A 17664-nucleotide genomic window follows, 5' to 3' on the forward strand; every position below is an offset into this window, starting at 1 on the left:
TCGCTACGCAAAGCTCTCCACCACAGAGGTATATCTTGGGTCATGTCTGGGTCTGTTGTGGACTAATTGATACATATTGATTGCTTTGATTAATCAGCATTTTCATTTTTGTTATATCAGATGATGATCAGGATGGTGGAATGTGGGTCATCTAGAAATTCCTTTATTCCTACTTTGCCTGGTGCAGCATTGTAAAATCAGTGGATTAAAAGAGCTCAAGTTACAGGAATGACATGCCAGCTGAGTTCACTGCAATGACACAAAGGAAGATCAAATAGAAAACTGACTTTTTGGATGTTTGTGCCCTGGATTGTCACCAGATTTCAGTTCTACAGCCTGGCATTGATGCACTTGTACTCTTTCATCTTGCAGTGATGCAATTCAACATGTAAAATGCTTTGGAATATTACAATGACATAAGAATATATAAAACAAATATACATTTCATTTTTTCAATGTCAAGTCTCCATATTGCATTTATTAGTATCCTCACTGAACATATGAGGATGCATTTACGCCAAGCAGTTTTGCTTCTCATCGACTCTGTAGTTGTATGGTACTCATACTGCCATTAGGGAGCTATGCCCACCAGCTGCAGAATTCATAAACCTGGATGTGACATGTCCACATTTTCCCATCTATTAAAATGAATAGTCAGGAAATTGTGAGCTGTGCCTGCCTGAATTCTCAATTTGTGTTACTGGCAGGTGAAGCTCCCCAATGCAGCACAAACTTATAAAATTGCTCCCACAGTGTCAATGGAGAGTACATTTGCATTTGTTATAATAAAGCAAAGTGAAAGAAGCAGGATGAAGGAAACACTCCTGTGTGACATGCTAGATTGGCCCATCAGTGTATACACCAGTCAGTTAAATGATTCTCAGTCACATGTTTACATTTAAAACATTACCACTGTGCCACCATTTCGGATAGACTATCATTCATTGTCGTAAAAACCCATTTGGTTCACTAATGTCCTTTAGGGAAGGAAATCCGCTGTCCTTACCTGGTCTGGCCTACATGTGACTCCAGACCCACAGCAATGTGGTTGACTCTTAATTGCCCATGGAAATGGCCTAGCAAGCCACTCAGTTCAAGGGCAATTAGGGATGGGCACCAAATGTTGGCATTGCCAGTGACTCCGAAATCCCATGAAAGAATATATTAATAACAACAAAAATGTGTTCCCAGTTGGATTTTTGTATAAAAATGTTCCAGAAGGATGGCAACTTTGAAGTTTTCACTAATTTATAGAGTAGATTTTACAAGATTGTGCTTCTGGTGGATGCTTTGCTGTTGAGAGCATTGATCAGGAGATTCAAGCATAGGGAATCAGTGCATTGGAATCATGAATCCAAATTTTCCCAGTCTTTAAAATTAATGACTGGAAAATTCAGTTCCGCAAATTGGATTTGCTGATCTCTGTGCCTGATTATTCAATCTGCCTTTTCATTAGGGGTGATGCTTGATCTCACAAGCAACACATTCAAAATGTTCTTACTTAACAAGATAGTGTGAGTAAACTACTTTGAAATACAGATGAGACTGTTGCTTTTACCTGCATCTGTAGCAATGACTGTCAGGACAAACTGTGCTGTTGTTTCACGATCCAGGTTCATGACCAGGCTTAGCTGCCCATTAGGTGTCAGAGTAAAAGCTCCTTCTTCATTCCCACCAACAATTGTGTAAGTCAGCTGGCCATTTAGCCCTTGGTCATCATCACGAGCTACAACCTATAGCATAAATCCACAGGATATGTAAGTCCAATGAAGTCACAGTAATATTCTGAGTAGCATTGGTGAGACCACATATAAACTAATCTGTTAGCTATGGTCACTCTACCTAACAAAAAGATAGGGCTGAACCTTAACTCTCAAAAACAATTACGTTAAGGTTGTGTCAGTGATTAAAATGCAAAAAATCTGAACCAGGAGTCAAACCCACCTTGATTCTTCCCAATTCCGCTTTTAACAGAGGTGGAATGAGGGACAGACGACCATTTCATTCAAGGGAAATGGATTGGTAAGTTAAATGTTAGAATTGACACCCCATGTCTTCACTTTAGCAGTAATCCTATGTTAACCATAGGCAACTAGGTTTCCCGGGCTTCAGGAAACATAGCGGCTTAAAGGTGGCAGGAGCGGCTAAATCCATGAGGCATGTGCCTTTACAGCTCTGCTTGCGGGCCAGGGGGAGAAGCAGTACTTCCTCCAGGCCCAACAAGTTACACAGTAACACCCCCACCGCAATCTGACTGCTTCCCCCCACCCCTTTCCCCACAATTGGAACTCCTTCCAACCAACATCAGGACCCCCAGCAATCAGCAAAACTCTGCAGGACAGGAGAAAGCCATCCTATGGGTTCCCTGGCCATACAATATCACCATCACACCCACACCCATAATGCCTCCAGGCTAAATTCCAGACCATATAGTCAAAGCACAAGAAATAGGAGCAGGAGTAGACCATATAGCCCCTCGAACCTGCTGTGCCATTCATACAATCATGGCTGATCTTGGGCTTCAACTCCACTTTTCTGCCAGCTCCCCATTTCCCTTGGGCTGAATCTTCGGCTCGGCAAGTGGGGGCAGGAGCGGGGCCCGCTTGCCGAGGCGTAAAATGACGTGTGGTGACATCAGGTGTGTGTCCTGACGTCACGGTGCGTCATTCGGACTTTCAGTTCGGCGGGGCGTGCGCCCGAGTCAGCTGTGCGCCCGTTGAACTGTCAAAGGCCTATTAAGGCCATTTAACTCTCAATTAAAGTAATTAACGGAGCTGCCTGTCCAACCTTAAGGTTGGCGGGCAGGCAAAGAGCCCAGGCGGCCTTCGCATTTTTCATGGAACCTCATCCACGGGTGGGATGAAGTTTCATGAATGATTTTAAATTTTGACAAAAATCTTTATTGAAATTAAGGCACATGTCCCAGCTCATGTGACAGTTTCACATGAGGGGGCACGTCATAAAAATTTTCTCGCCACTTTATTAAACTTTTTGGACTTAAAACCCATCTCCCTGAGAGGTGCCTCAGGGTGATTTCTGTGCTCTTTCGCGTGCACTCCCAACTCAGGCAACCCCCACCCCGCCCGCACAGGGAGCACACAGCGCTTCCGGGGTGCATCACGCAGTATTCCAGATGTGGTCTCACCGAAACCCTGAACAATTGCAGCAAGACTTCTTTACTCTTGCACTCAATGCCCTCGCAATAAAGGACAACATGCCATTTTCCTTCCTAATTGCTTGCTGAACCTGCATGCTGACTTTCTGTGTTCAATGTACAAGCATATCCAAGTCTCTTTGAACATCAACCTTTACAAATTTTTCATCTTTTAAAAATTCTTCTTCTTTTCTAACAAATAAAGTGAATAACTTCACACTTCCTCACATTATACTCCATCTGCCAACTTGTTGCCCACTCACTTAACTTCTTTATATCTCTTTGCAGCTTCTCTGTGTCCTCCCCACAACTTACCTTTTCATCTAGCTTTGTATTATCAGAAAACTTAGATACATTACTGTCTATTTCTTCACCTAAGTCAGTAATATAGATTGTAAATACTTAAGGCCCCAGCACTGATCCTTCCAGCGGTCCATTAGTCACAGCTTGCTAAATTGAAAATGAATGACCTGCTTATGGCCACTCTCTGCTTCCTGTCCATTAACCAATCCTCTATCCATGCTAATTTATCACCCCATTCTGTGAGCCATTATTTTGTGTATTAACCTTTGTGTGGCACCTTATCAAACATCTCTTGGGAATTCAGGTACACTACATCTACTGCTTCCCCTTTAGGCAATGGAAAGTAATTAGAGAAGAGCATTACAGCATCTAGGGTTTATGACTCCTCAATTATGAACAGAGCCTGTAGAAGTTATTTTTATTCTCATTTTAAAAATTGGGGAAGTCATCATCTACCACCATAATCTATATGGCCAGAATTTTCACATTGGCGTGCGGGGAGGGGTCCGGCACGCTTGACGCGTAAAATGACGCACGGTGACATCGGGCATGCATCCCAACGTAAACGCGCGTCATTCAGATCTTTCGTTCGGTGGGCACGTGCCGGAGGTGGGTGCGCACCCGTGGAACTGTCAAAGGCCTGCTAAAAACCAATTGAAGTCATTAACAACGTTGCCCGTCCAACGTTAATGTTGGCGGGCAGACAAAGATCCCAAGTGGCCTTCGCATTTTTTAGGAAACCTCATTCATGGGCAGGACGAGGTTCCCTAAAGGTTTTATTAATTAAATAAATAATTTTCCCTCAATTCATAAACATGTTCCAGCTCATGTGACACTGTCACATGAGGGAGCATGTGTAAATAATTTTTAACTTTCTTTATTAAAAATTCTTAATATGCACTTAATCTCCCTGAGGCAGCTCTGAGCCTCAGGGAGATTTCTGCGCTCTTTCGCACGCATACGCGAAAGAGCACAGGCTCCGACTCTCCCTCTTCCCCCTGCCCGCACAGGTGATGCTGAGCGCTACCGGTCTTGCGTCATGCTGGGCAGGCCTTAATTGGCCCACACACGGAAAATGGCGGCACAGAGCCAATTGCAGGCAGCAATCGGCTCCGTGCCTGCCAGCGCCCGCTCCTGGGCAGCCCGCCCGACATGGGGAAAGTTCTCCCCTATGATGCGAATTAATTAAGAAAGATAATTTGTCCCAAGTTTAACTAGAAGGAATACAGGATGGGGGTAATTTTTCACTTTGTTTGTGGGCAGAAAACTGTTGTTAGCAGCTGGCCTTATTCCATTGCTATTGGAAACGAAAGTTATGTGGCTAATTCACTACTGTAGGGTTGTCACCAGCATTGGTATCAAAATCAAATAAACTGAGGGAGTATTAAAATGAATAATACTTGAAATGGAAGTGTGAACTTTAATCACATGCAGCTTCCTTCAGGCTCAGGTGATGCCTGGAGCCTGTGGCTGTCCAGGAACAACACAGCATAAGGCGGGGGGTGGTGGGGGGGAAGGGTAGTGCAAGCGGGGCGAGCGTGAACTTCGCACATGCGTGCGAGTGCACAATCTCCCTGAGGCACAGAGCTGCCCCAGGGAGATGAAGAGTTAATATTAAAAAAAGTAAAGAAAATAAAAATGTCATGAAACATGACTCTGTCACATGAGCAGGGACATGATATTAATTAGGTTTTAAAATTTTTATTGTAGTTTTATTTGCTTTAGGAAATCTCATCCTGCCCGTGGATGAGGTTTCCTAAAAAGTGCAAAGGCCGCTTGGCCTTTTCGCCTGCCCGCCAGCTGTAAGGTTGTACGGGGAGCAAAAAATTAAACTTAATTGATCATTTATTGGCCTTAACAGGCCTTTTAATTGTCAATGGGCACGCTGCTGACTCCGGTGCACGCCTGCCGAATGAAACATCACGCTCACCTGATGTCGACGTACATTATTTTATGCTTGAGTGGGTCGGGCATGTGCCCGCTCCCAAGCTAAAAATTTTGCTCTATATGTCTGAGCACATTTGGTGATTGTTGGTGATTTGGTGATTGAGGATATGTATCCTCAAAGTGAACCCCACAGCCAAGATTCATCTTGTCCTTACCTACAACTTACATAGCTTCCCAGGAAGCCTTCCAGGAACGGGAATCCTGTTCATTATTTTTCTCCAAAATGAAATGCCACTGGGGCACAGAAAAGATTCACAAGGATGGTTCCAGGGATGAGGAACCTCAGTTACACAGATAAATTGGAAAAGTTGGGATTGTTCTCCTTCAAGAAGATAAGGTTGAGTGGAGTGTTGAAATTGCAAGCGACAGGGAGGTCTGGGTAATGCTTGCGGACAGACCGAAGGTGTTAGACTGGGTGACCGCTTTGCAGAACACCTTCGGTCTGTCCGCAAGCATTACCCAGACCTCCCTGTCGCTTGCCATTTCAACACTCCACCCTGCTCTCATCCCCACATGTCCGTCCTTGGCTTGCTGCATTGTTCCAGTGAAGCTCAACGCAAACTGGAGGAACAGCACCTCATCTTCCGACTAGGCACTTTACAGCCTTCCGGACTGAATATTGAGTTCAACAATTTTAGATCATGAACTCTCTCCTCCATCCCCACCCCCTTTCTGATTTTCCCCATCCTTTTTGTTTTTTCCAATAATTTATATAGATTTTTCTTTTCCCACCTATTTCCATTATTTTTAAATGTACTTCCATCCATTGTTTTATCTCTACCTTTTAGCCTTTTTCGATTCCTTCACCCAACCCCACCCCCACTAGGGCTATCTGTACCTTGTTTGTCCTGCTTTCTACCCTTAATTAGCACATTCCTTTAGATAATATCACCACCTTCAACACCTCTTTGTCCTTTTGTCTGTGACATCTTTTGGTTATCTCCACCTATCACTGGCCCTCTATCCAGCTCTTCTTGTCCCACCCACCCCCCTTAAACCTGCTTATATTTCACCCCTTTTCTATTTTTCCTTAGTTCTGTTGAAGGGTCATGCGGATTCGAAACATTAACTGTGCTCCTCCCCACAGATGCTGCCAGACCTGCTGAGTTTTTCCAGGTATTTTTGTTTTTGCCTTGAATACCAGTATGATTTACTGCATTTTTAGTATTAGGAAAAACATAAAATAGGGACTGATTAACACATGGGTGCAACATTTCCACCAGATTTAATTATAATACTGATCTTACAGTTAAGTAGAAGAATTATTATTGCAGATTAAAATAAACTCTTTATACTACCAACCTGCAAGATGGACATTGGTAGATTCTGTGCATTTTCCTGCACATGCACAGTGTAGGGTGATAGTTCAAAGATTGGTAGAAAGTCATTCATGTCTGTGAGATTAATGCTTATTACTGCCGTTGCAGTCTGTGGGCTGCTTCCACGATCAGTTGCTTGGACAATCAGAGAATACGACGATCTCGTTTCACGATCAAGTTGCTTGGCTACTGATACTATACCAGTAACAGAATCAATTCGAAAATCATTGTTCAGATTGCCATGGGCGATGTGATAGCGGATCTGACCATTAGCTCCTTCATCTAAATCAGTTGCAGCAACTTGGATGAGATCAACGCCACTAAGTGTATTTTCACTAATCTCAACTTCATAGAGAACTTGTTGAAAAATGGGAGTGTTATCATTCACATCAAGCACGATCACAGTAACATCCATTGTTGATGAGAGCGGAGGTTCACCCTTGTCTGTAGCAATCACAGTCAACGTATAATTTGAGACCTCTTCCCTGTCAAGTTCACCAGTTAGTCGTAACTCCCCATCTATTGTCCCAATACTGAACTTGTTTCCTGAGTGGCTTAGTAGTGTGTACTCAACATAACTGTTTGGTCCACTGTCAGGATCAGTAGCTTGGGCTTTATAGGCGACTGTGTTCATTGGAGAGTTTTCCTGCATGTAGGCTATCTTAGATGAAATAAACCTCGGTGGGCAGTCATTGACATCCAGCAGAATAACAGAGACTTGAGCTGTGCTTGTAAGCCTACTTGCTGGGAGAAGAGATAAATCATGAGCCCTAATCAGCAGGTTGTAGAATGATTGGCTTTCCCGATCCAGCTGTTGCTTAACACTCAGAATGCCATTATTATCTATATCAAAATGTTGCAGTGAATCTCCGGAGGCAATGTTGTATGCCAACTGGGAATTGGGTCCTGGAAACAAAAGACCAGAAAATATAATGAGCACACTATACTAAGAAACTGAAGTATAGACTGAAGTCCACTTTAAATCAAATGAGATTACACTGGTGGAATAAAACAAATAAAATAAAATCTGGGTTCTGATACAGGATTACACCTAAACTGTCTTTTGTTTTGTTTCAGGTGCTGACTGTCCTTCTGCATATTTTCAATGCGTTCTTTTAAACTGAAAAAAATGAAAAGCATCCATTTATATAGTACTTTATCAAGTCTCTCAGAAACACCTTCACAAATAATTAATTGCTTTGAAATGCAGTAACTCTTGTTTTGTATGTAAACAACAAGTGACTGGCAACATTTAATTTTTGTTTTTAAATCTCTTTCTTTCCTCAGAAGGTCTATCTCCAGTGAATGTGTTTATACTTTAACTCTACTTAATAACTGTACCACTGCAACATATAATTTTGTATGAAAAGTTCGGAATGTTTTTCATGAAAACAATTATAGGGCAAGAAATATTTTGTAATTCTACGTCCAAGTGGCTGGCTATGATGACATTATATAGGACCTTTTTTGATTGACACTTTAGTGATGAAAATACTTTGTAAAATCATCTATTGTTGCCCATGAAAAAACATATACTTGTTTGTAATTAGCTCATGTATTACATAGTGCTACTGTAAGTTCAAATCCACCATGCACAGTTGTAACTAAAAAAAATGCTATAACATGCTATCTGATCTGCACCAAACTGTACTAAGAGCCCAACAACAGATTTTGACTTCCAAAACTCTGGAATTGCATCCCTAAACCTCTTTCTCTCTTTTTATTAGACCCTCCTTGAAACCTGTCTCTTTGACCGAAGCTTTCAGTCAGCCATCCTAACACCACTTCTTTGGCTTGATGTTAATTTTTGTCTGAATACATGCGCACAGAGCCTCTTGGAACCTTTGCCTATGCTAGTGTGCTGTGTAATGTTCTGAGATATAAATCTAGAAATTATTTTGCATGGTGATATCAGAGTCTGCATCAAATTCCTTTGTCCACTATTTTAATGGAAAGAGGAATTTGATTTGGATGCATCAAAGATGCCAACATCACTCAGAATAAATGTCTAGGCTTTAATGATTAGACCACCAAATGACATTACACCACCAATATTAGACCACCAATACTACAACAAATTAATTGTAATTAGGACAAGTGATTTGTTGCAACAAATGGTTTATAACTACTTAATTTCACTCTTAAACTGCCATGGGCACTGCTTCCAAGTCATTTTATGTAAACTTGTGATACTCGCAGTAAATTGTGGTACTCGTTGTAGGTGCAGAAATTCTTGGGTTTTGTCTTGGGATGTGATGTTATGCCATCCCTCATCAAATCAGTTGCATGAATTCTAACATGAATAGGCTGTTACTTGTACCATTTCCTCGGTGCCTAATTGGAACAGAAAACATTACTTTCCTTTGTAATATCAGAATGGAAGTGACATTGTAGAAGAACACTTCTGATTTTTAATGCAAGCCAAAGGTACGTAATTTCTAATATGGCCACTTATACTGTGTGCACTACCAAACTGCGGGATCATTAATGCCATGTTTAGAGCTATTATGAAATGTGTCTGAACTCAAGAACTTGGCTAAACTTGTACACCTAACAGAATCGAACATACGCCAAACTGACTATAACAAGCACAGGAACCAAATCATATACTTAACTGGTTTGTACTTAAAATACTGGAACACTATGGTCTTAAATTCTCCATCACCCAGATTTATTATAAAAGCAAAGACTACAGCATTGTGAGAGGGCAAGTGGTTGCACCACATTAAATAATACATGACTTAACATATATCTAGTACATGCTGTAAGTCTAGGAAATTAATGCTGGTATACCAAAGCCTACAACCAGCAGAAAAATCCAGCTTTTCTTCAAAAGTCAGATTGTAATTGAACATTTTCTTTCTTCTCACCTTTCCACTAAACAGCAACCCCCCAGAAAGAAACACTTTAGAAATGTTATCCATCAGAATCCATTTGAATACTGTAAGTGAACTTGCTTCATTATGCAGCTGCCCTAAATGATTAAGGAATAATTAATACTCTCACCAATACTGTACAACATCAAATTCCTACTAAAGTCCTGGATCTAATCCTTGAATCTAATCACCAACGCTGAACAATCAGACAATGCAACATGAAAAAAGAAAAGCCAACGTAACAATCTTCTGACGAAGTAAACAAACTGAGATCAGATTTGGACCGCATAAACACATTCTGTGAGAGGAAAGATAAGGCATCTCCAGAGGAATCTCAGTTATCTTTTTCTTGCTTTTTGCTCCAGTAGTTGGCTGAGTAGTAAAATAGCATAAAACTACCTTCCAAAGTTTGGCTGACCTTTCCCTGCCCTTCTTTCTTCCATGTGTTGCAACTCTATTGAAAAACAAGTGCTTTCGCATTAATGGTTACAACTAGGATTTTAGGTAGCTCATTTTTGGCTGTGACTGTTACATATCTTCCTTGAGTGGGCTTCAGCATGTCCAAATTCTACGATACCAACATAACAGCAGATTGCATATGATATACAAAGAACCTCACCATTCTGAGATGTACTGCTATACAGCTCTTTACTGAGCAGCCTTGGAAAGTCCAGAATTGATTCCACAGGGAGGTTGTAAATCTGAATCTCAGGCTTGAATGACAATAGGACTCATCCACTCCTGTCAAGTGTGTTTTTTCAGCAGTTGTGCCACATGTGTAATCTGAGATCCAGCACATTATTTACAGTTGTTTATTTTGTAACCAGAAGTAATGCTCATGTTCTTGGGGCTATTTAGGGTCATGACTGCCACCAAAATGTTTTATTGCAAAATTCAATATTTACTTTACTTCTGTACCACAGAACCACATGGCAAAAAAATGAACTGCTGTGTAAATTGGTGAGATATGGAAGATAATTTATTGAAGTATATTGGAAGATTCAACAGCTTTCAATGCCCCCAGTTGAGTTATTTTCCTGTAACTAGCCATGATGCATCTCTGTGATACACAGGTCAAAACTGCAGCATTGCAATGGAGGTGAAACAGCTGGTGTTTTAATTACTTTATATTTGTGCAATTTTTGAAGTTATCCATATTCATTAGTTCCCTGAACTCCAAGGCCTTTCTCTGCTGAGAGAGAAGGCATGTGGTGTGTTCCCAGGCCTTTCCTCGACATTTCCTTTCTTGGTTGGTTGTTAAGAGGCACAGAGTATCCATGAAGCTTGACCACCCAGCCTGATTTTCCCTCTCCACCACAGCAAGGTGCCGCGCTTTCGTTTCCCATAGGAACTGCATCCTCCCACTCTTTGGTACAGAGTATTAATGCCCCAGTAATAGGGGTTCCTAAGTTTATAACTTTGAAGACCAAATTCCCTTATTCTAACGAACACTGAATACAGCCACTACCATTTTCACTTGCACAGTTGTATTAAATCTCAGGACTTCAGTTTTCGATTACAGCACCCTCCCCTCATGCCCAGACAAAATCTGACCACAAAATATGAATTTATCCAAATATTTATCCCTACTGTATAACCTTCTCTTGTATACAGGAAACTGAGGTCCATCAGTAAAACTGAGAGGTCTTTTCAATGTTAGCGCATGTGCTCGGTGAAAGTTAACCGGGATTGCACCACAATTACAAATAAGACGAGAAAACACTTCCTGTTGTAAGCCTTTCCGCCATGATTTTGGCTACTGCTGATTTTCAGGAGTTTATAATTTTAATAATTATCCCTAAAAATGAAAAAAAAACTAAAGAAGTATTTTAATTCAAGCTTTACACAAAAAAATGTAGTCATTTATGTTCTAGTTACTGGTGTTGGCAATGTTACAAAGCTAAAAAGAAACAGCATAGTTTATAAGAGAGAGCTTTTCTTTCTAGTCACGATTGCAATTACAGTTTAATTCCTTACACAATGCTACAAATTTCAACACTTCTTAAATATATTTCTTCAATGGTAATTCAGATCAAATGAACCATGTGGAGCGAATTAGATGGAAGCAAATCACGTTAGTGTGGGGTGATCATCATCTCACTATTACCCCATTTTCAGTGGGAATGGAATGGTTGTTAGACAAAAATGTAAATAAAATCTTATTGCCATCACGTTGTCCAAGCAAATTTTAAGTGGTCTAAACTAGGCAGAAGTCTTATTAAAATATTTATATTGGAAGAGATTATCCTCTACCTGCCTGAAGTCTACTCAAAATGAAAAAAATCGACATCTTTTGATTTTTCTTTTCACTTTTCTACATTTTGTTGTCTATTTGCCTCTTCACCCACCACTAGCTGCGGACGCAAACACTTTTCCAACTGGAAACAGCAATTTACATGCACATAATGCAGTTTGCTTTCTGTATTCTCTGCTCGCTACGTTCTCTTTTACACTGCTGGACAAAATTCAATTTAGGTGACAATTTTGCTGAACATCTCGACAAGTATAATTCTGAACTCTGTGGCTCACGACTTTAGTTCTCTCTCTCATTCCCACAATCATCTTTCTGTTCTTGCTCTCCAGCATTCTTTCAAAACCAACGCAAACTTTAGTAGCAGTATCTCATTTTCTTCCTGAGCAGGTTGCAGTCCTGTAGACTGTACAGAAACTTTAGAATTTAAGACATTACTTGTCTCGCCATTTTCCTGCCTGATTTCTCATTTATTCCACTTCGCCTTCGTCCACTTCCAAGCTCTTTCACTCCCCTTTTTATCATTCCAATGCTCTTACGTGCCTGATTGAGATAAACCTTGTGCGTTTCTCAGGACTTTATGCTCTCTTTCCAACTTTTTAGAACATAGGCTATTAAAGCCACTAACCAGTTCCTTTGTTAGTCACTACAAACTTTATTCTTGACTCTATTGCTCTATCCCGAGAGAAGGGTTTGCTTTTCTTGCAGTTCCTAGAGCTGACAATGGGTTGATACACTGAATATCATTCTTTTTCAGATGCCAATGGGCTAAAGATTTCCAATTTTATTTCATTCTTAAACCCATGATTTGAAACCATTAAAAAAAATAAATCTTGGACGGAAATGTCAACTGATGGAGATGATGATCTGGATTTTTGACCCATTACCATGAATTATCAAAAAAAAAATCGAACCCTATGTTCACTGGCAGTGCATGGCAAGGGGCTGAATGCAAAATGTCTGCTGGGAATGTGGGTACTCTACAGGGTAAATGTAAACTCTACAGGGTACATGCGCGACAATCTGGTAGGCTGGATCACCCGCTAATTGAGTTCTATAATGCGGCAGAATGAAAATCAGATGACTTCTGCAATGGGCTGTGGTCCACTCTGCCAGATTATCACCCATGAGGTGACAATGAAGATTCACTTTTACAAAGGTGTACTTGAAGGGTATAGCTCCAATTACAAGCCTGACATTGCATTTATGTTGCAGAACTTGCCAGCAACCATGGTGCCATACCAAGCACTGCTAATACCTTTGGCTACATGTACCCTTAAGTTGGTTTCTCCCCACGCCGCTGATGGCAAACATAAATGACAGTCCCTGCAGCAGCCAGTTATTATGACCTCCTTCAGGCTGAAGACACAGTAGGGTCAAGTTTGACTTGGTGCAATCTTGTAAAACAGGTGATAGCCAAGCTGTTAGCCTGTTCTACATCACTCACTTCATTGGAATTAAAAACAATGGGAGAGATGTAAAACAGGCTGCAGATTCTTTATCACCCGTTTTATATTGCACACACAATAATAGCTTGCACATATAGAGTGATTTTAATGCAGCAAAACATCTTAAGGCACTTGACAAAGTCAAAATTACCTTCAGTGCTTATCAAAAACTGCATATGTACAGTTATTTTCCTATTACTGCTGACGTTTGAGTTTCCCTATGGTTAAGTGAGATCAATTCGGAGCAAACCGAGTTGGAACATATTGTGGAGCTACATCAAGTAGAAAGTGCAATATAAATATGGTATTAGATTCTCAGTATTAGCATTGCTCGAGGCAATGGTGCAAATGTGGTATTTTGCTGCCAAGAGATAAGTGGGCGGAAAATCAAAGGCTCACTCCAAGGGCAGATCAGGCACTGATTTACACTAGTATCTAAAGAAGATTCTAAGTCATAATAAGGGGGCTAAGCTTTCACACACTGGCAGAAGGGACAAACATTACCTAGTTTGCTTTGGAATTGCATCCATTCCTGATTTACCTCAGTACACAACAGGCCGTGTAAATGTAACAATTTTATGAGCATTATAATGATGAAAGTCAACACACGAATTATTTTAAATGTGTACTTTGTGGGTTAGAGTGCCCTTTGCCAATCGATCATTGTTTCTTATCTTAAGTCGAATGCTGCATTTAACACTGACTAATTAGCCTAACTGGGTCATTAGACTTGAATGTGCTAACCAATTTTTTCCAGTTGGAGTTCCAATTTCCACAAATAAACAGCAGCCTATCAGTGACCTTTCCCAGATTGTTATCTTTCGACTGTCACACATAAATCACAACAGAGCCGGTTTCAAGTGTAGCTATGTTTAAGGTGCAAGAAGGGCAGGAGAAACAATAATGCTTTTAGAGCCAGTACAGTAGTTCAATATAAACAAATAAGTGGCAATAGCTGCAAGTATTGACAGAAATTAGGATGTACTGGGATGCTAGCAGGTGACTGCACAGCCATGCACTGGTATTGAAAATTAAAATATATAATTGAATATATTATTTTCTTCAAACTATGCTGATTTAATAACTGTAAAGTAGGTTTTGAAGAAAATTTTAATTTGTTTCATTATTCAGATGCATGATTCCACACCCTGATATTTTTAAAAACAAGGAAAAGAAATATACTTCAGAGATGCACAAAATCAATATTCAACAATACTATTCTGACGTGGGGCCCAAGCTGCCATTATTTTCATTGGCAGACTCAAAATTGCAGGACTTAAGAAAGTGTTTTTATGTGTGGAAAGTTAAATAGAAAGAAAATACCAGAGATTTTCACTTGGCTAATTCGGGAACAATTTGGACTATGCAGTGAGAATTAGTGACCTGTAATCAGGTTAACAGTGATAGGCATTCAACAATGCTTCAAATGATAATATGGCATGGTGAACTCCATTAATAATGCATCCCTTACTATAATGGTGCAATACACTACAACTGGTCCAACCTGCATTGTCTGTGGTTCCCTCACAGATAGGAAAACCATATAAAATATTTACATTTGCATGATCATGACTGGAACAACACAGCTACAACAACAAGTGCTTAAGCCAGGCGCCTTATGTTTAACTAGAAACACGAGAGCACTTCCAGCTGCCCCTCAACATCTGTGTCAAACCAAACATTCCTCAAGGAATGCCAAGAGCAACAGTAACTGACACTGTTTCTGCTGCTCTTGGATCTCTCTCAATATCAGTGACTTTGCTTAGACCTCTATTCCTTCCTTGCAGAGCTTCAGGTGTTGAGTTAAAATGAGCTCTGAATCCAGGTTACTGGAGCATGCGTGAGCAATTAGGAATAATTTGGTTTGAATATTACTAGGATCTCAGGCTAAATTTGTCAGAAACCCTGGAGGGAACTTTAACCCCCTAAAAATGAGTGCATTCGGGTCGGATGGGATGTAAACGATGTTAAAAATTTGAACCCAAATCATCCAGTTTCTGGATTTTTGGAGACTGGATATACATGACTGAGATACGCATCAGGACCCTGGGGAAATCCTGATGTGCTGACCACTGTGGGAATTGCCCGGGAAGTTTCAACTTCTGATGGGCAATTCTCCTGCTCCCCAGGATCCTTGACGAATGTCTCTGATGCTGAGTTAGAGTCGGAGACTTTGAACAGTTCCAATGTATTTAGGTGGATAGTTACCTAAGAAACGTTAAGCAGATTAAAACCTAGTCTAACATCTGGGTAACTCCACAACTGAACCCTGAATCACCCCCGCCCCGACCTACTGGCTACACTCCTGACCTGACTAACCACCGGCTTCCTCCGACCTATCCGACTACCCCCTGACCACCCAACTATGCCCAGCCCAATCCGACTACCCCCCGACCACTGACTACCCCCGACCCAATCCGACTAACCTCAGCCACCTGACTACCCCCGACACGACCTGACTACCCTCTGATCACCGACTAACCCCCAACCCGACTACCCTCCGACCAGAGCCAACTATCCCCCCCCAGCCCTGTGACCTGACCACCATCCATACCCGACTACCTCCCGACCACCTATCTATCCCCAGAACTGCTTACCACCTCACCCACCTGCCTCTTCACCCACCTGCCGCCCTACACATTTCCCAACTCACACACCGCACCAACTTATCACTGCATTCACCCTACCCACCTCACCTCCTCCCACCTCACCAACCTGCCACCTTACCCACCTCCCAACTCACCCCTAACAACCTCACCCCCTACCCATGCACCCATCTACCCAGCTCACCCACTTACTCCCACCCACCTACCCCACCATAACCACTTACCCACCTCACCCACCTTGACCATGTACCCACCCTACCCATTTATCCACCTCACCCACCCTGCACACCCTACCCATTTACCTCACCCACCCTATCCACTTACCCACTTACCTCACCCTTTTACCCACCCTACCACTCTACCCATTCACTCATTCACCCACTCATCCATTCAGCAGTCACTAACATTCAAACGGGACCTTTAAACTCACCATGTACTGTATTTCCATGACCGTACTCCACTTTGGTACAGCTCTCCAAGGGAAACTGCTTTCCGCAATTCTGGGAAAGCCGGGCTCAGAAGATCCCAGAAGAAATGGGGATCAGAGTCGAGTTGGGGAAAGTTTGGAGCGGAGCGGTGATCTGACGACGATGGCCGCTCTTTGGCAAATATAGACCCTGAATCCAGATCCTCAATTCACCTCCAACCTGTCCCATTTCCAGCCTTAATGGAAGCAGGATGGGATGGGCGGAGAAGGAGGGAGGGAAATTGGGCCACCAAACTGCTTCCAGGAGGTGGTTTGTTGATTTCAATTTTATAAAGAGGCTGTGTGCCTCATATTTAATTGCCATTTTAAATTTAACACTGGCCAGCCAAGTTTCTAGGGGGCATTATGGACCCAGGACATCAGTGCCTTTCCACTTACCTGTTGAACCCAGTTTACCCATCTTCACTCATCCACTTTGATAAGTCACTGACTCTTCCGATCTCCCCTGATTCTTGTGATCACCACGCAAGGCCTCCAATCTCCCCCTGTACCAACTCTTCCTATATCCTCATTGAGGCCATTCCTGTCTCTGCCTTCCTGACATTTCTGATCACCTCATTGAGCCATTTCCGACCATCTCCCCCTAAGGTCCTTCTGATCTCCCTCCACCACCCTTCTGATCTTGTTCACAAGGCCTTCGATTTCCCCCTCGACATCCCGAGGCTTCTCATCTTCTCACCACCGCCTCGAGACCTTCAATCCCTTCCTCTCCCCTCTCAGCTCCCCTGCTGTGGCCTGATGCCAAAGGTCTACCTGCCCTATACCACCTGTCCTCTCAATCTGGTTAGCTGCAGCTGGGAAACTGGGCCAAAAAAAATAATCAGCTTGTATTGTTAAATCTGTCAGGGCCTGAGGTAAATTCTTCCAGGTTTCCTGATCTCAAAATAGACAGCCCTGCTGCTCCCTCTCGCTTCTCAGTTAATATCCAGGTCCTGGACATCCTTTAGTTACTCCTCCTTTTATCTCACTTCTCCTTCCTCTTTCCACATACTGCTGTCAAGTTGGGTGCTGCCCTACTTCAACAACCAGTAGCCATATGTCAGTCCCTAAGGAAACATTTAGGCAGCAGATGGCGGTGAGGCAGTGGCGTAGTGGTATTGTCACTGGGCTAGTATTCCAGAGACCTAGGGTAATGCCCCGGGGACCCGGGTTTGAATCCTACCATGGGCAGATGGTGAAACTTCAATTTAATAAAAATCTGCAATTAAAGGCTGATGATGACCATGAAACCATTGTCATAAAAACCCATCTGGTTGGCTAATGTTTTTAGGGG

At 42.0% G+C, this 17664-nt stretch overlaps 1 protein-coding gene across 2 annotated transcripts in view; it reads right to left on the reverse strand.

The window, feature by feature from the left end:
- Positions 1-17664, reverse strand: part of fat4 (FAT atypical cadherin 4) — a 397379-nt gene that overhangs the window by 156572 nt on the left and 223143 nt on the right. For both annotated transcript variants that reach the window (XM_078539696.1, XM_078539702.1), the window contains exons 6-7: positions 6707-7629; positions 1559-1733 (exon numbers count right to left, since the gene is read on the reverse strand). In XM_078539696.1, the coding sequence (XP_078395822.1) occupies positions 1559-1733; positions 6707-7629 (1098 nt within the window). The remainder of the gene's footprint in view (positions 1-1558; positions 1734-6706; positions 7630-17664) is intronic.

Source organism: Cetorhinus maximus, chromosome 1 (genome assembly GCF_964194155.1).
Source record: "Cetorhinus maximus chromosome 1, sCetMax3.hap1.1, whole genome shotgun sequence".
Taxonomy (NCBI): domain Eukaryota; kingdom Metazoa; phylum Chordata; class Chondrichthyes; order Lamniformes; family Cetorhinidae; genus Cetorhinus; species Cetorhinus maximus.